The sequence below is a fragment of the Pezoporus wallicus genome, unplaced genomic scaffold (assembly GCF_028554395.1).
Source record: "Pezoporus wallicus isolate ANWC-B61680 ecotype Strahan unplaced genomic scaffold, APGP_CSIRO_Pwel_v1 contig_6464, whole genome shotgun sequence".
NCBI lineage: Eukaryota > Metazoa > Chordata > Aves > Psittaciformes > Psittacidae > Pezoporus > Pezoporus wallicus.
This window is the reverse complement of record NW_026642130.1, coordinates 8,771,185-8,798,594: the sequence shown is the minus strand read 5'-3', so window position 1 is coordinate 8,798,594 and position 27,410 is coordinate 8,771,185. Positions and strand designations below refer to the sequence as shown.

The 27,410-nt window shown below is 42.9% G+C and overlaps 1 protein-coding gene across 1 annotated transcript in view; it reads right to left on the bottom strand.

The window, feature by feature from the left end:
- Positions 1-27,410, bottom strand: part of HS1BP3 (HCLS1 binding protein 3) — a 50,172-nt gene that overhangs the window by 2,470 nt on the left and 20,292 nt on the right. The window contains exons 5-6 of the mRNA XM_057427646.1: positions 7,915-8,066; positions 7,304-7,439 (exon numbers count right to left, since the gene is read on the bottom strand). Coding sequence (XP_057283629.1) covers positions 7,304-7,439; positions 7,915-8,066 — 288 coding nt within the window. The remainder of the gene's footprint in view (positions 1-7,303; positions 7,440-7,914; positions 8,067-27,410) is intronic.

Genomic DNA, 27,410 nt, shown 5'->3' with positions numbered 1-27,410 from the left:
AGTTAAGGATGTTTTCTACTTGCATTATTTGACCTTATAAAGAGACACAAAACACTGTGCATGCCTGACTGTTCCCATAGGAGCTGTTACTGATTTTGAGAGAGCCCTTACAACAGATTGTCTTGTGACTCCAAGAGGTGTCTGACTTTGGAAAGTGAGTATGTGGAGGAAAGGGAAAGAAGGTGATGACACAATACAGCAGAGATGGCAAAGCAAAAATTAGCATAGCTAGAGAAGTCTTTTCAGGCCACACTAATTTCTGCTTTGAATCAAAATAGACTCTTGTTTTGGTCCTCTGAACATGGTGGTCAAACAAAATACCTTAAGGAATAAACAGTTGTTAGTTTCCCAAAGGATTAATTGATAAATAATTGTTAAGCAGTCAAAAAACCCAACTGGCAATCCATGCAGATGATTAGCTGTGTAATGACTAGCTACAAAAGTGAAGCCCCTGATAAAATGCATACCTCATATGCTTACAAAATACACAACTTGCAGAAGGCACCACCTCTAACTGCAGCATACAAGATCAGGAAAGGTAAAGCATAAGTAGCACATACAAGATCAGGAAAGGTAAAGCATAAGACACACAGGCAAAAACTTTTACATGGGGCACCAGGAGCCAAAAGTCAAGAGGAACAGTAGGTTTGTAATACGTAGGTAACTCCTTGCCAGACCTCAGCTCTAGTAGGATACACTTACTCTGTGACTCTAGCATCTTAGGCAGTGAAATGATATAACTGTTTAATTGTTTATAAGCAGTGTTGTAAGAACTGTTTTTATCTTCAAAATCAACTGAATCAGGCTGTAACACTGCCAACAGTAAAACTCCCTCTGCCACAGCCAAAACTACAGTTAAATAATGGAGGCAGTTAAAGAAAAGCTGAGCTCTTCCATAATTTGGAAAGCAACTGATTAGGGTAACAGGCCAGGACCATGGGGAACATGATCAATGGAAGAATTGGTGTCTCTGAGACACTTTATTACTCCATCCCGACTGAACATTGTATGAATATTAAAACCTCAGGTACTTCAACAGCTCTAGCACTCTCAGCTAAGGACCCCATTATTATTAAGAAAAACTGCATGATTTCAAGGGTTTCTGTTTTTGTTTGCTCTTATTAAAAGCTGTGAAGAACTTCCGACTGTGCTGCCCAGGCTGACACAAAATACACTGACCATAAAGTGAACAAGGATAAGCCTGTATTTTCTGCTGTATAGACAGTCAGAACACTTTAAGGTAAAACCATGCCTGAAGACGGATTTTTTTGTGACTTCCAAAGGCACTCTATTAAGGGTCAGTTTTAACCAACGCTGCTCTTGTAACAGGTATTTAAAACTCAGAAATACTTAAACAGACCAACTGATGGACAGAGCAGTGCCACTGAGAGCTCTGCACCTTTAATTCTTCCTCGTGGACTTGTGTTCCAGCAGGGAGCTCCTCAAATTTCATCCCCCAAGTAATCCTGGACATTATATTCTCTTTTATTTAGGTAAGATTTCTGATGTCTTTTAGTTTCCATGATTCCCTGTGGGCGACGCATCCCACCTAACTTACAAAACATCTCGTCAGTGTATTTCTTCCTCCCAAATTCCTCATCTACTAGAAGAAATTAATTTAAGCCCAGACAAGTTGTTTGCTGCAAACTCTGATATCCAAAGATATCACACCTGTGATCACACTGCCAAGACGTGTTCTTATTCTCTTTGCTACGTTATAAATAAAACATGTTAGGGCTGGTATTTCTGAAGCTTAGCTTTCTTTAGCTGATCTGATGCTTCCCTTCTTGGCATAAAAATATACTGAATGAATCAGTGCCCATGTCATAAAGTTTTGGTAATAAATAACAGAAACTGTAATAACCAGGTAAAAAATACATACATACATGTATAGATAATATGAAGGAAGCATGATTTTGAACTAGATGCACTGCCCAGAAGAGGCAGCAGTAAATACAGCTCATTAACCTGATCAGATGGTACAGCACCCTGAATTCTCTACTCCTCTGTGGCTCTATATTAATTTCTGTGCTAACTACAGCAACAAAACCAGCCAGCACAGTCATAAAATACCCCCAAAAGATGCAGGCCAGTAGGTTGCAGGGGTTCTGAGTGTGAGTATGGGGAGGTATTTTGGTAGTGTGCTTTTAGGCCAAAAATTCTGCAGGAGATGATTTTTCAAAGTCTGGAAGCTGATCATGTAAATATTCTTTTCTTGTCATGGGTTTTTTCAAGACACTGGTTAGACAGAAATCTTTTACAAAGAGCACAACAGATAACACGTGGTCTTTGTCTCAAAACCTGCTTTTCAGTGCTTCAGTGCTAGGCAAACTGTTTGATCCACTGCTGTTTGATCCTGTGAGACACAACTGTCTTTGGAAAACTAAAGAGGTAAAATGCAAAATGCCTCAGGCAGACATAGAAACAAGGACTTCTATTTCTTGAGAAGCAAATGAATTGTTACAGTGCATAACTACCACCATATTTAACTCCAGGCTAGGAGGAGGATGAAAAAAATCAACCAGCTATTCTAAAATAACAAGATTAAAAGCAGAACTTTCCCACCCCCATCTTTTTTATAGACAATCAAGCACAGAATCCATGTAATTAATCATTCTCTAATTAGTCTCCTTCTTTTTCTGTAATGGAAAAGCAGCACCACATTGTTTAAAATTCCTGCCATATACTGTTGTGCTGATTCACAGACTCTGTTGGTGGAAAATCTTCTTTGTTTCCAGATGCAGAAAGCAATCAAAACCCTTAGTGAAGAAAGGCTGTCACAAAGCCTTATGATAGCATGCGGATTTAAAAGAGAGTAAAAGACTACTGACTTTGAGACGGAGACAGCTGCCACCAGAACTTCAGCAGCTTAGATGACACTGCTCTGAACTCTGTCCTGTCTACTGGACAAGATCTTTGGGACAGGAATGACTATGTGCTAGTGCTTGTACAGCATCTAGCCTGATGGTGACAGCGACCTCTGTTTGCCAGGAATGCTCTAATGAGGAGGACAGTAATGAAAGCAAGAGACAAAGACTACCATTTGCTAAAATATCCAAAAGGATCGTGCTTGCAGCTAGGTTATGCAACTCTCAGCAGTTCTTGCGGAGTAGGCATTTATCTTTCCCTATCTCATTATGGGTGTCTTTATTTAGTCTGGTGTTAATTCCAAGTCTGAGAGATAGGTTGCTGAAGCCTTGGGGAGAGGTGTAATATCAATACATTACTTGGGGAAAGACTTGTACCCCAAAATAAGAAGAAGGTTTTGAAGTATCTGTTGACCATCACTTCTGCTATGGTCAGCAGAGACAGTGTGATGTCTAGCAAGGGCCTGTGGAAATTATAAAGGCTGGGGTTAAGCACAGGAGTGCAAAGCACAGGAGGCTGTGTAGGAGGTATCTCCTCTCCAGCTTCTACTTTCCCCTGCAACCCAACTATGGTGCTGATCCCATATCCTGAGGACAGTGAGAAAGTGTTTCTCACCAGGTGGTGCTGGATGTGGTGTCTCATGTAACTCCTGCTTAGTCTGAAGATGCAAGTGTTGCTTTCAGAATTTGACATCTGTGAATGGCCTGCTGAATGAAGAACATAAAAACTTTTTCTGTTTCAAGGGTGGCATCAGCTCCTTGTCAAACCTGAAGCTAACAAACCTGCTCAAGAAGCTGTATGGACTGCATGGTGTTTAGATAGTTAGGATGTGGTTTCACAAACAGTTTCAGCCCCTAACAGTATAATCCTCCTGAAAGGGTCATCATTTGCATCACTGATGGCACAGATTGCAGCTGTAAAAACAGATCAACCTTTAACTACAGACAAAATTAATCTTTTCAGGACACAGGCAGATTGATACAGCTGTAGCACAAAGGTAGGAGCTGGACTGTCCCTTTCAACACCAGTTTTAGATCAGCATAATCCTGAGAAAGAATACCAGATCTGCCATCACAAGGCAGCAGAACTGGGATCCTGCTGCTGACGCTTTTCTCAGGACTGGAAAAAGACAAATGCTATGCTGGCAGCTGCTTCCTTCCAGTTCAACTCCCTATTCATTATCAAAGGTGAAATTAAATCTCTCCTAAAAAGCTGCTCAGAAAACTGTGATAATTATTTCATGCTAGGATGTGTGATAATTCATGTAATTCTGTGGACCTACAGAGCTGCTGCAACATTTACAGGATCAATTCTAGCATTGGTTTTCCACAAAAACCTGATCCATCACACCAGGCAGGCACAATTTAGATTCATGAGGCAGAAGGGGTCGACTGCGGTCCTGCTGCATAAAAACTTAATTTGCAGATCTGTGGCCACTGGGTGGATACAGATGAAAATATAAGATGGGATAAGAATCCACAGTGGGAGAGTTTGCAGGATACTGATTTCTGCATCAGTTGATTTCTATCTCTAGCTCAAATGGAAATCAGACTGAAGAGGAGCTTTGAGAATGGAAGTAAATGGCTGAATGTATCCAGAAGTAACCGTTAAATGCTATGACACAACCCAGGAAAATGACTGTAGAAGAGAGAGGCCTGGTCCTAAATCATTCCCAAAGATAATGCCTTTAACATCTGTGAAAGGGTTGATCAGCTACCCTTTCATATCACTACAGTTGGTCACCTAGCACCTTGGAAGAGTCAAAAATAATGTGACCCTAGACTTCTCTGAAGAGCCTGGGATCCTCCATATTCCTCTGGTGAAAAGATAAGCCAAAAAGGCATTTATCCCTCCCTTTCTCAAAGCACATCCCATGAAGGAAGAGTATGACGTGCTCCTTTTTTCCTGCAGGCAACATGATGAGACTTGACCTTGATGGTTCTTGCCACAGCAGTTTATCTCTTTTCCACAAGCTCTGGAAGGACATGCAAGTACAGTGCTCCACAAGCACCTCACACATGTATTGCGGCAGACTTAATGGTAGGAAAGAGTGCTTGTATCTGCAATGCCAGTGGTTAGTGAGGTAGCTCACCTAGTTTCTTTATCACCATCACTTAGTACTTGTTAATAGGCAAAAGAAATTAGTAACCAGTAAAAGGCTGGTCAATGGACAGGAAGAGGGATGATACCTGTTTGAATGGACATGAGTATTTTGCCATAAAAAGAAATCTTTGATTACACTTCAAAGCAATTGGTTCTTCTCAAAACTCAACACTTGTTAATGTAAAGCAGGTGATTCTATTTGAAACAGTAATTCTCATTTCATTTCAGCAGGCATCCACAGAGAGCTCAGTCCTCAGTTTGCAATGAGAACATTTATCATATTCTCTTCTCCCTCATGTTGTGACAAGCACAGCCCACACAAATTTTGCAGACTCATTTGTCTCTGTAACAGTCTCTTCCTCAAGAGTGGCAAGTCACTGCTGGGGATTCACTGCTGTGCTGACAGTGCTGGGGTGCTACTGCTGCTGCAACCACTCAGGTGCCAGACAGATCATGAAGGCTTTAGTTGCTCCTGTGTTCTGATGTTCTAAACATCATCTTTTTCCCATCTCACCTTTGGAAGAAGATTCTGACTTAGGCAGTGCTCTCCTATTTCTTTCCATGATTCACTGAAAGGTGCATTTCCCAGGAAGTCAGGCACTTCTCAGCTATACAACGTGAATGTGAGAAGACTGCATGAGTTAAGAGCTATCATATCTGCATTATGCAGCTAATCCATCAGTGTACAGTGAACATGTCTAGGTTTCTGCACCTATCACAGACCTGCTGGTGCATCATAGCTCAAGTTGGTCATAGGTCTTGACAAAATGTGTCCAGGCAAGTGTTCTGTGTGGTATAAGAGAGTATGTCCAACAGACCAAGATGTTTGCCACTTTTCCTCTAGTAGCTTACCCAGCTCTAGCCCACTGAAGGAGTAAGTTGTCATGGCTCCTCCTTTGATCTGAGGGCCTGGGGAGAAATTTCTTCAGTCCCCTCTGGAAAGGAAGCATGACTGACAGCATCTACAGGTCAAAGGTAAGATTTATTCTTAGACCTCAAAATATGCTCAAGCTCCCATGCCAGAGAGACTCCAGGGTTCAGCTCACATTGAACATTTCCTCTCACCACAAAAGGTCGCTGCCTGGAAAGACTGGCACTGCCCTGTAAGAACATATAACACCAGTCTGCTGGTAAGGGAAGGTAGGAGATGATTCAAATGACAAGATGGCAAGAACATACATGTTTGCTCCCATTATACTACAGCACTAAATCAGGTCGTGTCCTGACCCATCAGTCTCTATAAACATCAGGTGGGCTGTCAGTACGGCATGTGAGATGGCACCCAACCCAATTTAACCTTTGCTTAAATTAAGTGAGGTATTGCCACTGAGATAGCTAGCACTTCTGCATGCACAGAAAGCAATAGCTGCAAAACCACCTGCTTCAGGAGAGGTTTGAAAGCACACACAGATTCTCTCTCCTAGGTTTAGTATCTGCTGTGAAAGTCATACATCCTAACAGGAGACGGCTGGCAAGAATGAGTACTGGAAGCAGGCTGGTCTCATCATTCAGATGCCAGCCTGAGATCCAGAAGGTAATGAATTTAGCTCTACGGGAGCACAGACTCCCTGGTGATGCTGGTCTCTCTGAGCATTGGCTCTCTCTTGATGCCTTGAGGATTATCAGTGCAGGAAAATTAGCCTTGTGAGAGAGATGTCAGGAATAAAATACATTATGTGATGATACATTCCAGTGCTACACTATCAAGGTGGGCAGGTAAGTGTAAGAGCAAGTACATTATCCCCTCTTGCAACTCTGACCTCCAGCCCTCCTTTCTACTAGATTAAAAATTAAATGCAGGGTGATGGAGATTTTAATTAAGAGTCCTTTACAGCTGTAGAGGTGTGCACAGGATTCCTCCTGGAAGTGTGCACAGATATTTGTGAGCCACCAGCAGAAAACTATTCTTCATGTGGCAAAACCCCCTGATTTCAGCTCATTGAAGCTGAATTCTTCTTTGTTTCTGGGCTTTGTCTCTAACTTTTCATAACGAAGGTCAGTTTTCCCCTGGGGATTACTTACAGAAAGCAGAAGTGTCATGTTAGAAAACAAGGACTAGATGGCATGCCTTGGGCCTTCAAGACCTTTACTTTCAGTCACAGAGTAATACCCTGCATCATTCCTTTCTCAAAGGATCTTCCTACTTTCCTTTTTACTGTGTTTGATTTCTAAGCTCCATGACACATATTTTTCTTATATTTTGCTTGCAAGTACAAGTGATTCACAGTTAGCATTCAAAGTATTTAAGCTTTGCCCTCAAATTAATCTCTTTTGAGGTCCAAATAACTCCTCAGATCACCTTCATTCTACACAACAGTTATGAGATGTATACCTCAGCAGTTCTTCAGTGTCCTCTTCAGGACCTGTGTTCAGCACATACACCTTGTTCTTAAAGGCAGTTGGCAACAGTAGTGAGTCACCCAGTCTTACCACCCCACCAAGGTCTGGATCTTCAAATAATTTCAGATCTAGAAAGGGGAACCAGAAAATGCTGTAGGTAAATCATGCCACATAACACAATACCTGTATGAACACTAGCTAGTAAATCTGGCTACTGAGCTGAAAAAAAAAAATCATGTGGACAATCTTTTTTTTTTACAAGGACTTCCAATCCACGAAGTGCAGCGATTCTCTGCACTCTTGTGACTTAGTAAATCTGCTTTCTTCTTGCATTCAAGAGTAGGTCACATTACTCTTGTCAGTGTGAGAAGAATGACTGTGAGACATCCAGCTCCCATAGACCTATAATACCCCAGCCCAAAATGTCAACAGTGAACAGCTGTGGGAACTTCAGGTCTTAGTTATTCTTTCTGAACGATTCTAGATGATTCTGCCCCAGCTGAAGGTTTGCCTTAACATTCCCAAGTCATTATTTAGCCTTTATACTTTGCATCACTACATTTTAAAAGCTTCTGCGTATATATAAATATAGAACAGATTTACTTTCTTTCATCTTCTTCCTGGGACCAACTGATGAGAAAACTTTTTCTGGGCCAAAGAGTCCTTCATCTGGATCTACTTCCTCTTCAAAAATGGTTAATTTGGGCTTCTCTTCCTTGGTTGGAGGAGCAGATGCCTTCTTCGTTTTTTTAGTTCTAAAACATAAGAGACAAGAAAGCTCTGCAATTCTTCATATAACATGAAAGATTTATGGCTAGAAAGTCTCATAAGCTGAAAATAAGTGGAGGCTGGGAAAGGGTTAGAGAAAGGTACATTGGCATCTGTTAGTTGCTGGCAGGAACAGAATATTGAGTTGAGCTGGAGGGGCTGTTGGTCTGATACATTCTATCTGTACTCATGTTTTGTATTCTTAACTATCAAGGAACTCAGTGGGAACTAGAGGAGCAGGGCTAACACTGCTGTACTGTGCAAACCACCACTCAATCACATTTAAGCAGTTTTACTCTCCCACACAGAAAGCTTAGAATAAGAAAGATGACCAGTTCCAGCAATACTGTCATAGACAGACAGAAAGGAATGGCTTGAAAAACAAGTGTGGGTTGATCCATTGCACTAATCCCTTTGGACAGGTTTTTTTAAATCCCTTTGTCTCCACTTCCTTCCCAGTGCCTGCTGCTGTTTCTGACTGCTGCATACTTCTTTCATAAAGTTGTTAGACACTCCCCTCTTCCTCCCAAGAGGAAACGTGGTACAAAGACCACATCACATTTAAGTTTAAGCTAGCAGGGACTGGGAGATGATTGGTTGGACAGACTGCTATTTGCACAATTTACAAATGTCGCTCAGCACTTTCTTGAACCAAGGGCAGGATTAACTTCCTCTAAATTTAGTTTTCTAAAAACTTGACAGTGGGACCAAGTTAATTTTTAGGCTTCTTCTCTACAGAGTGGAAAGAGACATGCATCTTTGTAGGACAATTAATCACATCTATTTTGAACACTGATACCTGGATGCAATAAATCTCTGAAGATTTCTCCCTCTCCCCATGACCAGAGAAGGAAGCTAAAAAGTAGTTTGGATTAAGAGGCCTCATTTGTATGTGTCTTCAACAATGAGAGCTGAATTCCCTTCCATGAACTGAGTGAAAAGCATGTGCCTTTTGCTTTCATACCCAGGAGTCATGTTCCACTAGCTGAAGCTATCAGGCAGCTTCAATAGTAGAGCAGCTTGAGTTATGCATCAAATCAGATGGCATAAAAAGAAAATGTACAGAAGAGGGCAAAAAGCTTTGGGTGAAAAGTCCAATTCAAACTAACCTGAAAAAGAAGTGTTCCTTAGGACAGGATGTCCTTCCTAAGAAATTGCCATATTTCTGAGATCCTTACTCTGAGCAGTCATGGTCTTGCAATTGCTAAGGTAGACCCTATGAGTGCCTCTCACAATAGAAGATCTGATCTTCTCCTTTGCAGAGAGCAGGTCAGGTTTCAGCCTAGAGCAAACCTAATTATCAACATTTAACATACCATAGTCATAAAAAATTAAGAACAAGGTCAAAAGATTACACATACATTCCAGCTACATTAAAGAATCTTGTAAAATCCTCTTCTGATTACACCAGCGCAAGAAAGAGTGGAGTCCAGTTACTTCCAGTTACTTTCACAAGTTTATTATCACCAAAATAGAACTCATGGTATTACCTTGCCACCACTTTGTCTCTTAGCAATGGGAAATGCTGGACTTTAGAGGCCTAAGATCAAGCCCCACACAGAACTTAAATATGGCCTTTTTTGGAAATACACCTTATTCAATATACTAAAGGTACCTGCAGTTGTCAGCAACTAATTTGCAGAACTAATTATGATACAAACCTTCTGTTTAGATCAGGAGAAAGCCACTGCTTTCATGATTTTCTCATTTTTGCATTTATATTCATTATGGGTATGTCTCAAGTGACTTCTGAATTTGAGCCACTTTTGAAAGGTCAGCTCCAAAGAACTGCCTCAAACTGAAGCATTTGTAAAAGAGCCTTCTTCCAAAAACCTAACAAAATCTAAAATTAGAATATCTACAATCCAGACAGCTTTCACCCAGGATTTCTACACAAACTCAAATTCACTGCTTTATTAACTGTGGTAAAAAATCTACCATTCAAATGACCCTAAGTATTAAAGGAAAAGGTAAAAAATGAGTGCTATTATGCTTTACAAAAAACTCTCAGAACAGTAAGACTCAGTCTTTCAGAGCTGACAAATCGACTAACAATAGAATTAGTAGATACAAATAAATCCAATCTACTGGGGAAGGAACAACTTTGTGTAAATCATGCTTTGCAAAGTATCCTTTGAGAAGCAAATAACAATATAGATGAGCATTTGCCAACCTACAGAATGCCAAAAAGTCTTTGATAAGATCCCTTGTCCATTCAGGGAGTTACAACCTGAAACATAAGGGCCTGTTATGCTAGAGGTAGTTACATATGTGAGCCAATACATTTCTGAGCAACAGGTCGGCACCCCAGTGAGGTTAACAAAGACTTGACTATTAGTTAGCTAAAGTATTTGCAGCAATGAGTACCAAAATGGTGAGAAATACTGAAGAAAGGGAAGAGAACCATAAAGCGTGTCATGAAGAACAGCACATAAAACAAAATTTAACTGGAAGGTCCTGGTAACAACCCTCTGATTAGTCTAGCCATCAAACCAGCCCTCTTCCACTGGCTTGATTTCTGTTTTGCCAAGGGACTCCACTAGCAGTTACAGTGCACTGGGCCAAACCCAGAAGGCTTGACTGCTACCAGAAGGAACATGAGGAATTTGTTTTTCTGCCTTTGAGGTCTTTTCCCTCACTACCCTTCTAAGGAAGCCACAGCTGGACTGCCAAGTAATTCCAGCATATCCATACAGGGACTCAGTTGAGGTCAGTCTCTAACTGGGAAACCGGATTCCCATGGTTCTGTATTTAGCTGTGCCAGCCCAGGCTGTGCACAGCTGAGCAGCGGTTAATGGATGAGAAAGGGTGCATAGGAAGTTTCTGTCTGAGATTCTGGTTTCACAGTGAGCTTCAGCTGTCCCAAATCTGTGTCTCCCTGTCCACTCATCCCCTCTCTATATATTGCTGCTACCTCCCCATAAGCAGTGGACCAGGAACTTACCCAGAATTGAGCTTGAAGCCACATGCTGGTTGGCATGCAGAGGAGAAGCTGCAAGGAGAGTTAATTTTAGTCTCACAAAGCATTACTGTAATCAAGCCCTCTACGTCATTAGCACCTTCATACATCACACTCACAACCTTGGCATCTGACATTCTGAAGCTACCTTCATCCAGCTGGCAGAAGATGACCAGTGTCACTGCTATTTCTCTGTTGCTGAAACAAATGAACTTTGCAATATCACTCTAGAGAATTTTAAAAATCTTAACAAAAACCAAACCAGCACTAAAGATGATGTATCCTTTGTTCAGCTGAACCTATTTACCTAGTTGAGCTCACATACGTCTACACACGGAGCACTGTGAGAATGACTCAACTAACAGTACCATCTTCTGCTTTGAGTCTAAAAGGAGCCAAACTGCCTCGTAAGTGACTAGCCTCCTAATTAACATGAACTAAAAGTGGATGATCAAAAATTCGGGTATATGGATCCACCTAGTCAGGATGCTGATGCACTTGAAAATCCAGCTGAGAGTCCTGGCTCCCAAACAATTCCCAAATCGCTCAGGAAAATGTCAACAAACACGCAGAAGACACTTTCAAACCTAACCCATTCTGTGTGCCCAATTCTCATGTTATTGTTTAGTGACACAATGTTGGTCACTTGTTTGGCAGCCTCCACGTCTGAGTGGCACATCAATAATGCAGAAAGCTTTCTGGTCAGCTGAGGAAACAAGAAGGATGACTGAGAGACTCCAAAGTCAGAATATTGTCACACCTGTATATGTGACAGCTGTATTCTGAAATATTCAATCTCCAGACCTAATGCTTGGTGACACACAGCTCAAATCAAAAGACATGCCTATTGTGCTCAGCACAGAGTCCCTAACCCATGCTCACTACTGGGTTAGAATAGTGAGTGTAACTATTCAGAGTTAAGTGTAACCTCAGCAAACCAGAAAATTTCAAAACTTATTATTCTGAAAATACGACTCTTTTTTTATAGAGATAAGATGATGTACCAGGAAAGGAATGTTACAGTAATATTAATAAAAAAAGACTTGTTCAGGATATACATATTTGTATTTTAGGTATTTTAAGATTTTACAAGGAAAGAGCATACTAATATAAATGGGCACCCCAACTCTCACAGATCTGTATTCCAGCTTGAAGAAAAGAACTACTGCTAGAATAGCAGCAATATTAGCACATCTTCTTGAAAACCATTTCTGAAAAACAAAGAACCTATATACTAGTTCGTGCAGAATACAAAATGTCATCTGCTGCTTTCTTTTCATTCAACAGTGCTCATTTCCCAAAGATGCCTCATAGCAACAGACAGGACAAAAGGGGTCATTCTCATATGCTTTGGGCAAGGGATGCTGAATAGAAATTCTGAGCCCGTTGGCCCAACACAGCCTGACTGCTGAGCATTAAGCAAGCGTGACAAGTGCTAGCCACAGGGATATTTTACCTCACACAGTAATCTTTTCCTTGTGGACATCACAGTAATTTAGTGTTTTAAACGGCCCTGGCATGCCCCAAAATGAGATAATGCTGAATAGATGGAATAAATCATACATTAGAAATCACTCAGAAGAAGAGCATTCAATTGCAGGGAAAGTTTCTCCTGGTGCAGCCTGCAGACTAGGCCAGCCTTGGACTACTGTTCCAGCAGACCAACAGATGGAAAGAAAGCCTGAAGGAATAGATTTTTCAAGAGTTCAGCTGGAGACCTGCTTTTGGGGAGAGATTTTGCTGAAGGGCTCGGCACTCGGGAGTACCTGTTCTTCCTAAAAGAAGCCAAGCTGTTTTCATAATCTGTCTTTTAGCTTTCTGGTTATATCCTTTTTCAACGTAATTTGAAAACAGACAAGAACACAGATGGACAACTTTTGTTTAGTGTACAGGTCGCTAGCAATAATCATAACACAGAAGCATTTCCTAAAAAGTTTTAAACTAAGTAACTATTGAAGCACATAGGCACTCATATGTCTAGCAAGTGAACAACAGCTACAGAGTACATTCCAAAGAATATTAATATAAAGTCCATTTCTTTATCATTTTCCTTTGATTTTCTAGACTAAAATTATACTGTAAGAAAAAAAAATCCATTCTCTTACACTAATAAATATTTTCTACAGGTCTGTAGCTCCAAAGAACAAATTCTTGAGCAAGTACTGTGTTGCATGCCTGTAAAGTGATGTCTAAATGCTGTATAACCCAGCAATAAAATGTGCAACATGACAAGAATGTAAATATGACAACTGTAATGAAATCAACCTGCCAACATTGTCCCTTTATGAGAAATGCTTCACAAAATATCCTGAGCAGCTTCACAATCAAAGTCAACCAAGCTGAAACAACCAGGGTGTGAAAAAAACATAGCTAGCGAGCATGTTATCTGCCACATGCTCAATGATCCAGTAGCAAACACAAAAACAGGCAGCCTCACAAATAGGGAATTGATGGTACTGAAATCTGATGTTGTAGTTAGAGTTCTTATAACTAGCAAGTAAAAACAACAAATGAAAACAGAAACCATTTTGGAGAAGCAACACTGAAAATAGTGAAGAAAGCCCAACACACACGTGAATGTACACTGTAGTTTCTTGTTAGATGTACTTGAGTAATTGCTGAAAAACCACTGAACACATGAGTAGTTGATACCTTATTTCCAGAAGTGTTGGGCCCTCATGTCTCTAAATCACAGAACCACAGAGTCACAGAATGGATTGGGTTAGAAAGGAACTTTCAAGATCAACTAGGGACATCCCTCAGTAAAACAAGTTGCTCAAAGCCCTGCCCAACCTGGCCTTGAACACTGCCAGGGATGGGGTATCATAATTTATCTGGGCAACCTGTTCCAGTGCCCCACAACCCTTATAATAAAAAATTCTTCCTTATGTCCAATCTAAATCTACCCTCTTTCAGTTTATAACTGAAAGTTTTAATGTTGTCCTGTTACTACAGGCCTTCTTAAAGTCAAATCAGCAGGACCTGCAACTGCTTTGTGCCTCTTCCAAAGGAATGCCAGCCTGAACGTTCCATGTATACTCATAAAAGTTTAATTTTGTATTACCTAATGTTTACCTCCTCACAAACAGAATGCCATCACATCTAGCAGCATCTCCTGCCACCTGTGTGTGACAGCCTCCTAGTGCTGCTCAGGAGGAGACCATTTTGCCTGTGCTGCTGCATCATGTGAATTCCCCTCTCATTGCATCCAAAAGCAGAATGGGTACAGGAACCCAGACTGCAGGCAGAAATCTAGTTTTCATCTGCCTGTGAACAGAAAAGCCTCAAACAGATAATGTAACAAGACGATGTTTGCATCAAAAAACCTCCTGCCTCTCTAATCCCAGAGCCTTCACATTAAACCCTGTCTGAAGGGCACTCTTCTTTTTTTCATCTGATACCTACACAGGCCCACCCCAATCCACAGAAAACTAGTAAATTGTGAATGATGTTCCAGTCTAAATTTCCATGACATACCTGTTAAATCACATCTACAGAGCTTATGAAAAGCCAGAGAAGGGCCAGTTACCAAAGCAGTGAGTAGATTCCAGCAGTAGCCAAACAGGACTAGCATTCAGAGGCAGACTTCTTCAAAAATGCAGGGTCTCGACTGATCCATGATATGGTCTGAGGAGAGAAGATGGGGCTGAGCTTGGTTACCCTCTGCCTTCCCTCCCCCATAAATTGCTGTTCACAGAGGTCACTTTTTTTCTTGGTTGTGCCATGGGTAAAACAAACCTCTCACTGCAACACAGAAATGGCTCCACAGGAAATAGAAGGACACAGTGAGATATTGTCAGAGCTAAATGATACTGCTGTTGCAGACACGGCCCTATGCTCTGGCTGCTGCTTCTCTCTCCTGCTGATCATGAGATCAAAACCTCTTCATAAAAAGAAAACACAGCTTTCCTGCCTCAGGTTTTTAGTGTTGTTTGGGGTTTTTTAATAGAGGTAAGATAAAATTGCTCTGGGTGAAAATATTCCCCAGGCAACCAATACACCTATTACCAATACACCTATTACATGAAGCAATTCCTCTTCTGATGTTGGAGACACTTCCAGAGGTCAGACTGTAGGAACAGTCACACCAGGGAGTACTGGAGACACAAAATTCACTCTCCTAAGCAAGATGCTTAGGCTCTCCTGTGGCAGCTGCCAAAGGGCTTCCTTCTGCTGCAAGCAGAAAAATAGCTGATATAGTTCTGCATTTTTTTAAATTGGGTTCCTATTTATCATTAACTGGGCCAATTTCTTAGCACACAAGGTTTTGCAACAGAAGTGATTTCAGGGGCTGGCCACTGAGCTGGCTGTCATGCTGAATGGACGGGTTCAGGTGGGGAAGCGTGAGCCTTTTGCAGACCACAGAAACCTGATAAACACAAGTAATGCACAGACAGGGGACTAAAAGAAAAAGAAATAAGTAGTCTTTACAAGTGTTCTGGCTCATGCGTGAGATCCAGCTCAGTGCTGGTGTTATTTAACAGTGATGATAATATTCTAAAATCATAACCAAAATAAATTCCCCTTCTATTGGCAAAAAATGTCTCTGAGCTCAACTCAGCCAGACCAACACTTGCTATTCCACAGCACTCTTCAGAGATGGCAGATGGATGATCTCAGTGAGGCCTCCAACTAGTATCTCATCCCTAGAGAATTATGACTTGACACAAGCAGCGTGAGCTTACAGATACACCCAACTGATTCATTGCAGACCCTGCTCCTTGCTCCTACTTAGCTACCTGATGATCTGCTACTGCCAGCCATCCCCCTTGGGGCTGGTGAAGATTCATGTGCTGCAAGGGATGCAGCAGGGAAAAACAGGAACACAGACTGTGGGTAGCAATGCTTGTAAATGTCTCAGGCATCCCTGACAACGTGAGACCTCATGCTTGTATGGGAACAAAAACCAGCAAGCGTGTAGTGTCTATAAGCCCAAGGAAAGCTCTTTTCAGGATTAGCTGCTGTGAACTCATTGTATGAGACTGGGCAAGTAACGATCCTCTGGGCCAAATTCCTGACTCACAAATCCTACATAGACTCAAAGTATATTAAAGTTATGCCATTTTACATTGGTGCAGAAACTTGTGCAACTAAGTCACCTAGTAAATTGATGTAAGAAATGAACTGAGGTTTGGTAAGGAGGATCTTTTGATGAATACACAGGGGAAGCAGAAATTATATCACTAATCTGTATCAGCAGGAGGGACTAGTGCAAAAGTAGTGAAGTGATGCTGATGACAGCGGGGGAGTAGCAATTACAAATAACTACACAATGTTTTAAACTTCTACTCCCTCACGTTACAGTGGCTGTAACAATGCTGGAGGAAAGAACAATGATTTCAGACAGAAAACACAGACTCAGGACATTTCAGGATCTGGATTCATAAGGAGAAATGCTACAGTAGACCTTTCACATGGCAAATGGCTAGGACAGAGAACCAACAGTACATAAAAAAATGGCCAAAATGCCCAGGTGGTGGGTGACTCATGGGGCTGCTTTGTCCCCCTTACCGAGCCCCTCTGTGCTGCCTGCTCAGCTCTTATCTGCAGCCTTCTGGCCTTGCTCTTGTCTATGTTCATCTTCCTTTGCACCCCCACAGGAGGACACTGGTGCCTGCTGTATTGGGTTTGTGTGGCAAGGTTTAGGTAGCAGGGGTAGCTGCAGAAGTGCCTTCTGTGAGAAGCTGCTAGAAGCTTCCCTATGTCTGATAGAGGCAATGCTGCCAGCTCCAAAACGGACCCACTGCTGGCCAAGGCAGAGCCCATCAGCAAAGGTGGTAGAACCTCTGGCATAACATATGTATGAAGGGTTTGAGTGTTACCCAAATGTTTGGATGGCCTCCAAACTTTCAGAATTCACTTTCTCTGCACCTCTATGTGGCAGGGCATGCCAACACTCTTCTTTCACAGATCAGGAATGAAACACAGTCCTGAAAACCAGAAGTGAACTATCTGCAGCCTAAGCAGGATATCTTTGAAACTAAGAATCATAACTAATTCCCCTCAGGCCTTCGCTGAGCAGCTCTGGAGCACATGCTTCTCCTTCCCACTTGAGCATCCTGCATTGTGTGGCACAGCCATTGTCTCTTGGCAGAACCACTGAACAAATAAAATCACAGAATCCCAGGGGTTGGAAGGGACCTCAACCCCCCTGCAAGAGCAGGGTAACCTAGAGTACATCACACAGGAACTTGTCCAGGCGGGCCTTGAACATCTCCAATGTAGGAGACTCCACAACCCCCCTGGGCAACCTGTTCCAGTGCTCTGTCACTCTCACAGTAAAGAAATTTTTCCTGATGTTCACATGGAACCTCCTATGCTCCAGTTTACACCCACTGCCCCTTGTCCTATCACTGGACATCACTGAAAAAAACCTAGCTCCATCATCCTGACACTCAACCTTTACATATTTGTAAACATTGATGAGGTCACCCCTCAGTCTCCCCTTCTCCAAGCTAAAGAGACCCAGCTCCCTCAGCCTCTCCTCATAAGAGAGATGTTCCATTCCCTTCATCATCTTTGTAGCTCTGCACTGGACTCTTTCAAGCAATTCCCTGTCCTTCTTGAACTGAGGGGCCTAGAACTGGACACAATATTCCAGATGCGGCCTCACCAAGGCAGAGTAGAGGGGGAGGAGAACCTCTCTTGACCTACTAACCACACCCTTTCTAATGCACCCTAGGATGCCATTGGCCTTCTTGGCCACAAGGACACATTGCTGGCTCATGGTCATCCTCCTATCCACCAGGACCCCCAGGTCCCTTTCCCCTTCACTACTGTCAAGCAGGTCAACCCCCAACCTGTACTGGTACATGGGGTTGTTCTTCCCCAGATGCAAGACTCTACACTTGCCCTTGTGGAATTTCATCAAGTTTCTCCCCGCCCAACTCTCCAGCCTGTCCAGGTCTTGCTGAATGGCAACACAGCCCTCTGGTGTGTCAGCCACTCCTCCCAGTTTAGTATCATCAGCAAACTTGCTGAGGGTACACTCAGTTCCCTCAACCAGGTCATTGATGAAAATATTAAACAGCACTGGTTCCAGCACCAACCCCTGGGGACTCCAGTAGTCACAGACCTCCAGCTAGATTCTGCCCCATTGACCACAACCCTCTGCATTCTTCCTTCCAACCAGTTCTTGATCCACCTCACCACCTGATCATCAAGCCCACACTTCCTTATCTATGAGGATGCTGCGGAAGCCAGTATCAAATGCCTTACTGAAATCAAGAAAAAACACATCTACCGCTCTACCATCATCCATCCACCTAGTTACTTCCTCATAGAAGGCTATAAGGTTGGTCAGACGTGACTTCCCCTTGGTAAAGCCATGTTGGCTGCTCTTAATCACCCCCTCATCCTTGATATGTCTAGAGATGGTGTCAAGAATAAGTTGTTCCATCACCTTTCCAGGGATGGAGGTAAGGCTGACCGGTCTATAATTACCCGGGTCCTCCTTCTTGCCCTTCTTATAGACCGGCGTGACATTTGCCATCCTCCAATCCTCAGGCACCTCTCCTGTTTCCCACAACTTACCAAAGATGATGGAGAGTGGCTTGGCAATGACCTCCACCAGCTCCCTCAGCACCCGCAGGTGTATTCCATCCGGACCCATCGATTTATAGATGTCCAGATTGCTTAACTGATCCCTAACCCAATTCTCATCCACCAAAGCAAACTCCTCCTTTATCCTGACTCCTTCCGGGGCTATAGGAATCTGGGTCCCCTGGGGAGAGTCTGCAGGAGTAAAGACAGAGGCAAAGAAGGCATTCAGCACCTCTGCCTTCTTTATATCCTCTGTCTCCAGGGCACCCACCTCATTCAGCAGTGGGCCTATATTGCCTCTTGTGTTAGTTTTATCTGTTATGTATTTGAAGAAGCCCTTTCTATTGTCCTTAACCTGACTTGCAAGATTAAGTTGCAAGGAGGCCTTAGCTGTCCTAATTGCCTCCCTGCATCCTCTAACAACTGTCCTATATTCCTCCCAAGTGGCCAGCCCCTCCTTCCATAATCCATAGATTCTCTTTTCCCGTACGAGTTTGCCCAGCAGTTCCTTGTTTAACCATGCTGGTCTCCTGGTTCCCCTACTTGACTTCCTACCCATTGGGATACTCTAATCCTGAGCTTGGAAGAAGTGGTCCTTGAATACTGACCAACTCTCTTGAGCCCCTTTACCACCTAGTACCCCTTCCCATGAGACTTCCCTTAGCAATTGACTGAAGAGGCCAAAGTTGGCCCTTTGGAAATCCAGAACTGTGGCCTTGCTAGGTATTCTATTCCTCCCACACAGGATCCTAAACTCCACCATCTCATGGTCACTGCAGCCAAGGCTGCCATTGACCATCACCGCTTCAACCAGACCCTCCTTGTTGGTTGAGTACTAGATCCAGCAGCGCTCCTCTCCTAGTTGGTTTGTCCACCATTTGCATTAAGAAATTATCATCAATGCACTCGAGGAACCAAGTCCAGTGAGGTCAGGGGCTGCTGTAACAGCCCCTGAGGGAGGAAGTTGGGGTTACACCTCAGGAGCCTCTTAAGAATGTATTTTCTTTTTTCATATCACAAAACAGTTGGGGCCATGGCTCTGTCACTCACAGACAAGATGAGAAAGATGGATGACTTGGGAACAACTTTCCAGGACAATACTGTTAAACACAGCAACAGCCTATGCTGTCAGATAACCCATCATACAGATGAAAAATGAGATGTCTTTAGCAAATGAGTCTAGATAATGTTGTAAGGTGGTTTTGAGGGCATGACACTGTGTTTTGTGTTTAATGGTGCCTTCAAGAACGCATCAGATGCTATTACAGACAAAAGGCAATAAAGCAAGAAAGAGAGAAGCTTGGAAATCTTCCATCCAAGCCACTCCAACCAGTTTGTGTATCATGCCAAATAAGTAACAGTTATTACAGAAAATCATGGTTCAGAGAGCAGATCTCAGAAAATAGTCCATACTAGCAAAAACCCAAGTCAGGACCTTTCTTAGTCAACTGATGCACCATGGCTCACACCACACAGCTGAACTGTGTTACACTCCAAAACAGGCTGGCCACACCCATCAGCTTGCTCCTGAGCTTGCTCCTGAGCTGTGCCCACCATCACCCAAAAGAGTACTAGCTGATAGGAACCACTGCAGCCAACTACATACTCTGCAAACTGCCCCTCATGTTTTATAATCACGGAGCCAGACACAGACTCAGCAATGCCTGCACCAAGAAAAGCCTCATTACAGGGCCCCAGCAGCTCTAATCCTGACTCCTAAATACGCACCTTCTTCAGGCTGCCCTGTTGATGACAAAAAGCCAACATTTATACCAGCAAATAAAATGTGGTCAGAGCTCGGGCTGAGATAATGGTACACAGTATCTCTGTTGTGACTTTTCAGCAAGCTTCCTGGCATGAATTTGCCCCAAGCTAATTACTGCTTTCCCAAATGATGCCTGGACATAGTTTTGGGATCACTACAAGCTCAGGGCCCTTCCTGTTTTGTATGTGGCCAACCTGCTTAGGGGAGCAGAAGGATTTAGCTGTTGGACGGAAGCTACTTCATCCTAGTTGGCACAGAGCAAGGCTATAATTCCTGTCTGCTTTTATTTACTAGTTTAGCCACAGTCAAATCATGACAGCTGCGTACTTTACTGTGATAATACATTTTACCCTCCCTTATGACCTGGACATGACTGGACATCTCAGGCAATATGGAAAGAAAGGTTTTGACCCTATACAAAATGTGTGGAAATCACTAAAAAGCATTTTTCACTTTAGTGACAACTATCATTAACAACAAACCGAATTTGTGTGCAAGGGGAAACTTCCTCAGAGAGACCCATAACATCAGTTTTATTCTTTTTATCAAAAGGATAATAGAGAGATCTAGCTTTTAAGTACTGCAACAGGACCTGAGAGATTCAAGTGCAGAATGAAGAGTTGCTGAATCCCAGATGTGCTTAAGGACACCCCTTCTTTCCCTGGCACTTCAGATGATTTTGGATCTTGCCAAATGTCGCAAGGGCCAGTTGCAAGTGATGTGATCCCTACCTGTGTGAATTAGTATCAGCCCATACTTACAATGGCCAATTCATGCATTTCTGGCAAAGTTTTACATATTGCTTCCAAAAATGGCTTTCCAAAAGCCAGTTCTTTGATCCTTTGAAACGAAGACAGAAACTTCTGCAGCATATCCATGGGGAAAAGGGAACAATGGTTTTATTAAGCCTGCTGAATTAGGAATTTGACAGCATCAGATGAAAGGAAAAGCAAGTCTCCTATTTCGATTTAAACTGAGCACACATTCACCCCATAGACAGCTTCTTCTGCGGCAAACAATTCTGTTATACTTGGTGAACAGAAAAGCAACAGGGCACTTCTGAATTCATTCCTCATTAGCAGTTTGTCTCATCCACAGGTAGTTCCCTGCATCTGTTGATTAAAGATTTCCAGTGCCTTAGTGAAAGGAGCAGGCTAATCAATGAGGTAATGCTTTTTTATTCTAATTAAGAACTTGAGTCATCCTATTATTGTAAAGTCCGTAAGACAAAACATGTTTAAATCTGCCCAATTACATCATGTTCAATCCTCTTCCAAAGCAGAAGTAAAAAAAAATAACAAAAACAAAATTTTGATTCCTTGTGGTTGTAAATTTATCCTGTACCCTTTCTAAAAGATCCCCTGCCTCCTACGAAGCTGTCTCGGTTAACACTTGCTTGGTATGACTGCAGAATGGCTCATGGCAGCTTCTGCACGCCTTCATTGCTGTTTAGTTCTGCACTGCTACTAATGACTGCACGTCACTGTTAAGCAGGACGGTAAAATCAAAAGCTGAGAGTTCACTTAAAGGACTATGGGAATTATTTAAAAGCTGGTGCCAGCTAGTGGCAATGCTATTTCATGCCAGTTCTCTGACATTACTTGGCTCTACAAGTTTTCGATATACAGAAAACTGTGTGGTTTTATTGCTTTAATACATTGTAAACAATGAACCAGGTCCACTAAAATCCTGTCACATCTCTCTTAAAAGCAGACATACCTACTTGTACTTCAGCAAGCTGGTCAACTTCTAACTGGGTATTTACATCACTGCAATTTCCCCTGCGTTTCCAGTTGAATTGCGTGTTCTTCACTTAGTGTCTATGCTGCAATGGAGTGTTGTGTTAAGCTAATAAGCCCCTGCTGCATTTTAGCCTAGGTGTAGTTGTGTTTATGTTTGTCCTGGGTTCAGCAGTAGCAGTCATTTTCCTCTTTCTTGGTAGCTGGTGCAGTGCTGTGTTTTGACTTTCGGCCTGGGAACAGAGCTGATAACACTGATGTTTTGGTCTGGCCAAGGACTTTGTGAGCCTCATGCTCTGCCAGGGAGGAGGGGAGGCTGGGAGGAAGCAGAAAGAGGACACCTGACCCACAGGACACCTGACCCAAGCTAGCCAAAGAGGTATTCCATAACACAGCACATCCATGCCCAGGAGGTAACTGAGAGTTACCTGGAAGGGCTAGGAGTCTGTGGGGTTGGAGGAGGTATCGGTTGGTGCTAGGTCTGGTGAGGTGGGGTGAGTTATTGGTCAGGTGGTGCTGAGGTGTTATATTCTCTTCCCTTGTTATTTCCTTTATCATTATTATTATTGGTGGTAGCAGTAGTGATTTGTTATACCTTAGTTACTAAACTGTTCTTATCTCAACCCATGGGAGTTGCATTCTTTTCGATTCTCCTCTCCGTCCCTCCGGGAGCAGGGGGAGGGCAAGAAGGGGGGGAGAGAGTGAATGAGCTGCCTGACTGGGTTTAAACCACGACAGTGTTCTGCTTGAAAACAGTGCCGGATGGCATACACAGCTGCAATACTACAGAGACTACACAGTTATTTGCAATCCTTTGGGTTTAGGATGATGGTATAAACAAAAATTTACTATTTATAAAATCCATTAAAGTATATTCAGTGTTCTATTTATAAAGAAAATGAAGCACATTAAAATAATTACTTAAACTCCTTCCCAAAGGATCTCATGTTCCAGCTGTGTATGTACAGGAATCACTCATGACAGCCATGACAGAAACTCAGCACTGAAGTTTAACTAAGGCACTTGCTTCAACATGCAACATAAAACCTGGGAAAATAATGACTGCATAATCTTATGGGACCAAAACTACAGCACTAGACCAGGAAATATGAATGCAGATAAGGACAATGCTGGCACAAGGAAGAACTCTCACAAGTTTTCCTTAGGTCAGGGAAGTGACTATTTCTAGAATAAAAGAAAACACAGAGCAGCCAACTTTGTAAGTTACGCACCCACTCTCTTCCAGATTTCTCCACTGTCTGTGTGCCCTAGCTCTGATCCCAAGGTACAGTTTGTCCTGATTGCCAGAAGTGGATATAGAAGCAGGGCTTTTGCAATCACCTGTCAAATAGGGTCTTCCAAAGGACTGCCTATGGATGTAACAAATGCCAGTTGCAAGCCCAAGGGTACCAGCAAATCTCAGTTTTCCTTGCTCACAGTCAGTTATCACTACCTCAGCAATGAAAAGAGGGCCGAGTCTTTTGCACACCCAACTCGATTCTCCTGACTGGAAAGTACAGCTAGAAAAGGTTCTCAGTTCTACTACCTGGAACCATGCAGGCCTTGGTAAAGTTCTCCCATGGAAAACATAGTCTAAGATAATATGTTTTTTCCACTCATAAGACACAACATATAGATGATTCTGTGAGATTCAATAGCTAAACATGGTTTCATTTTTGAGTGTTTTCTTGCAATCACCTTCCATCTGTGTGGGAACAGAAAGATTTGCAGTAAAGAAACCTGTGGGAAGCTCCGCTCCAGTGTGGATTGGAAGCAGAAGAGAAAGGAAAGCCCATTGCATAGGAAAACAACATTCACAAAGCACCTATGAACAAAAAAAGTTCAGGACAGACAAATTGGAGGGACTGAATTCCTGCAAGGACAGCATCCCTGACATCCTGCTGGACCCTCTAAAATACCTCCAAGGTGTTAAGGTTGCCTCTAAAAAAAGCTGAGATCAGACAATTTATCAAAATTAAGTGAGGCTTATCCTCTGACTGGATGGGTAATACAAACTTTTTGCTGCCTTTTCTTCCCTTGCCTCTCTTTGGTGGGGAAGAACACTCCACCACACTATGTCCTTGGTTTTCAGAAAAATTTCAACTGTCAGAAATGTTTCAGTAGAAGACCAGTGGGGCTGTTTACTGGGATTCTGCAAGTTGCCAATCTGACAGCAGCTGGATTGGAATGGTGGCAAGAACTTGTGCCACTTGGCAAAATGCATGGTCAAGCATGTCTTGCTACCTAAGCTTGTGACTCTACAACTGGCACAAAATGAAGATCTGCCTGTTTAAATCTCTGATGGCTTCACAGCTGTGACCACAGGTACACACACTGCTAGGAAAACAAAGCTTGCTCTTTTCTTGTTCATTGTTCTAACTATCTGAATTTCACTAAAGAAAAAAATAACCCATCTCTTCTCTCTTCTTTAATGTTTTGATGTCTTCACTCTGTCTCAAGGTGATCTCTACTGCTGTATATGAATCCTACTGGATTTAGAGTGGAAATCATGCACATACCTGGCTAGACCAAAAGGCAGTTGTGAATTTATGAGTGGCTGAGAAGTAGGATACCTGAGGAGCGGCATCCTGAGGAGTAGCAGTACAAACCTGCCAACCAAGGAAGCACAGAAGGCACAGCAGCTGAACACACATTTTGACAAGTCTGCTCCAGACCATCTGTCCAGTAGACAAGGAGCTGTGTCACAACACCACTTGAGCCAGCAAGCACGCTGCCCTCACCTATTACAGCTCTGGTCACTCCATCAATAAAACCACTCAGAAAGATGATAAATGCAGGACTCCCCTGAAACCAATTTCTGCCTCTTCGTCAGCCACTCTCAGCAGCCCAAGGTTTCTGGCTGAGTAAGCAAGATCAAAAGTTGCCATTCATTTCTCCTGCAAAGACAAAAGACTCTTAGTCCATTTTAGGAAGGGAAGGAAGCACTGGTGTGAAGAGCTCAGTAGTCAGACTCTACCCTGGCTTCCATTAGGGGGCTGGGAGACACACAGGTATAGGGGACAACCCAGGAACAACTGCTGGCTTGTGTGCCAACCTGCCTCCTCTTGCAGCCACGCTGAATCTGTGGAGCTCTGGCAAGGCCAGGTCTGGCTGCTCCTGCCAATCTGTTGCTCAAAGCCATGGCCCATTTCATCTGCAGCCAGAAAAGGCTCCTAGTCCTTTAATAATCTCCTTACTAGCAAACCCAGCAATGGCAAACCTCTGACAGCAGGCATGGTTGAGCTTGACCCCAGCAACAACTAGCTACAAGGCTTTTAAAAACTTCTGGCAGCAGGCCCCCTAAAGGTCAGCCCTCACCAGCGCCATCCCTTCCTAACTATTGTCAGGACTTAGCTGTATCTATGTTTAAACACAACAGATACAAAGGTTCCATCTACCCACGTCATTATTCCTCTGGAAAGGCACAGAGTTGGATGAGGAGAAGTCATGAGCGGAAATCCAGTGAAACAATAGGAAAGGCGGAGAAGGGAGACAGAAAAGCTCTTGCCTGGGGAATACCCACCTCTTGGCTCTGTGCTGTTTGACAGGAAAAACCTAGGGCTGAGGGCAGATATGTTGTCACTAAAAGACTCAGGAAGGCCAAGGGAAAAGGACAGAAGCGAGGGAACTGTGTGTGTGAAGAGGCTCCTGCAAGAGCTGCGGAGAGCTGATGAAGACAGGAAAGGAAAGCACAGGATAAGGTGAGCTCTCCCCAGCTGGTGAACACATATTACCTCAGAAATTAACTGCAGCTGAAGAAATCAAAGCACTGAAAGGGCTGCTGCATGCTTTAACCCCTAAAGCAATCATGCTCTTTGTGCAAAATTGGTGCTGCTTTGTTCAGAGGAGATGGTTCTGAGCCATTTTAATCAGCTGCTGTCTCAGCTTTATTGGAGTAAACTGAATACAAGTACTAAATTCAGTTGCTTTAACTGCAAAGTGAGAGGATAGAGATGCTAAAACTCTTAGCTTTAACTTATAAACAATAAAACTGCACAATCCATCCACAGAGGGAGGACAACAAAATCCAATTCAGTTACTATGGTGTGTTTTTTAGTTGTTTTAAGATTCAGTGCTAGAAATGCCTAATTTGATTCTGCTTAAATCAAGTAAAATATCCACAAATAGTTGTCTGAATTCTTTACAGAAAGCAAAACTGTAGGGAACTCTCAAGGCAGACTGGGAGAAAACACAGCATCAAGCAGAAAGCTAACCCCCATGGGCAGAGCAGGTCAAGCCCATAATACTTTGTTTAGTAATTCCTTCACACCCTGGGCCTGAGCACAGGAGCTAAGTTCAACAATTCAGCTCTTAAGCAGCTCCTGGTACTCCCCTGGCATGGGACAACCTGGCTTTTCCTAAACTATCCAAACCACAGCACAGGAGGTAGCACAGGCCAGAAGCCATTTCCAGTGAGCATTCTAGATATAGCAAACTTAATTTGGAGAATACAGTGATACAGCCATAGCCAGATACTGCTCAGTCAACCTCAGACAATGTGCCCCAGCACAGCTGAGGGTGAATAGCTCCTCCATCTTGTTGCTGTCTTCCACGCCTTTCCCCTCAGAGGATTAGCCTCTTTTGGATCTAGTATTCTTGCTTCTTTCATTCCTGATGGCATTCCAGTTGGAGAAACCCCTGCAGTTGTGACTAGCCACACAGTACTATTTTGCAGTTTAGAAGTAAAATTCTCTAAAAGATATTAGTGTTAAAAGATGGGGGGGGGGGGGGGGAGGGATGGAGAGGGAGGAGGAAATAAAGGAGAAGGGGTTTTAAAAGCTCACAATTCAGATCAGAAATATGAATTATGGTTTTTGAGATGTCCCTGATTTCAACAAGGAAAAACACAGTCTTACTGCTGTTAAGAATCCCAGCTATGGCCCTGCTAATACATAAAGAAAGTTTTGGGGCATGAGAATCATACAGCAGAAAAATACAAAGTTCCTAGACCATCGTTTATACCCACAGAAGAGGAAGAGCAGAATTGGCAAGTGAGTTGCCCACCAGACATGAAACAGCAACTCAGACACAGCCTTGAATGGGAGAATCAGTGCAACTGGGATGTCTCCTCCAGGCAAAAGGAACCAGACCATTATGAGCTTCCACTGGATGATCACCAGAAATAAAAACAGAAAAAAAGGCCCTAGTTTATCCCTTATCCCCAAGGCCAGTATATTTAACTGGATATCTGATGCTTCAGCAGCACAACAGCAGTGCTACACCAAGCCCAAGTCACAGCTTTCTAGCCCAGAAGGAAAAGTTGTTGCCAAATGAAGCGTGCTGACAACATATGGAGGCCTGTGCTACTGGAGCAGTTTCATCCTCA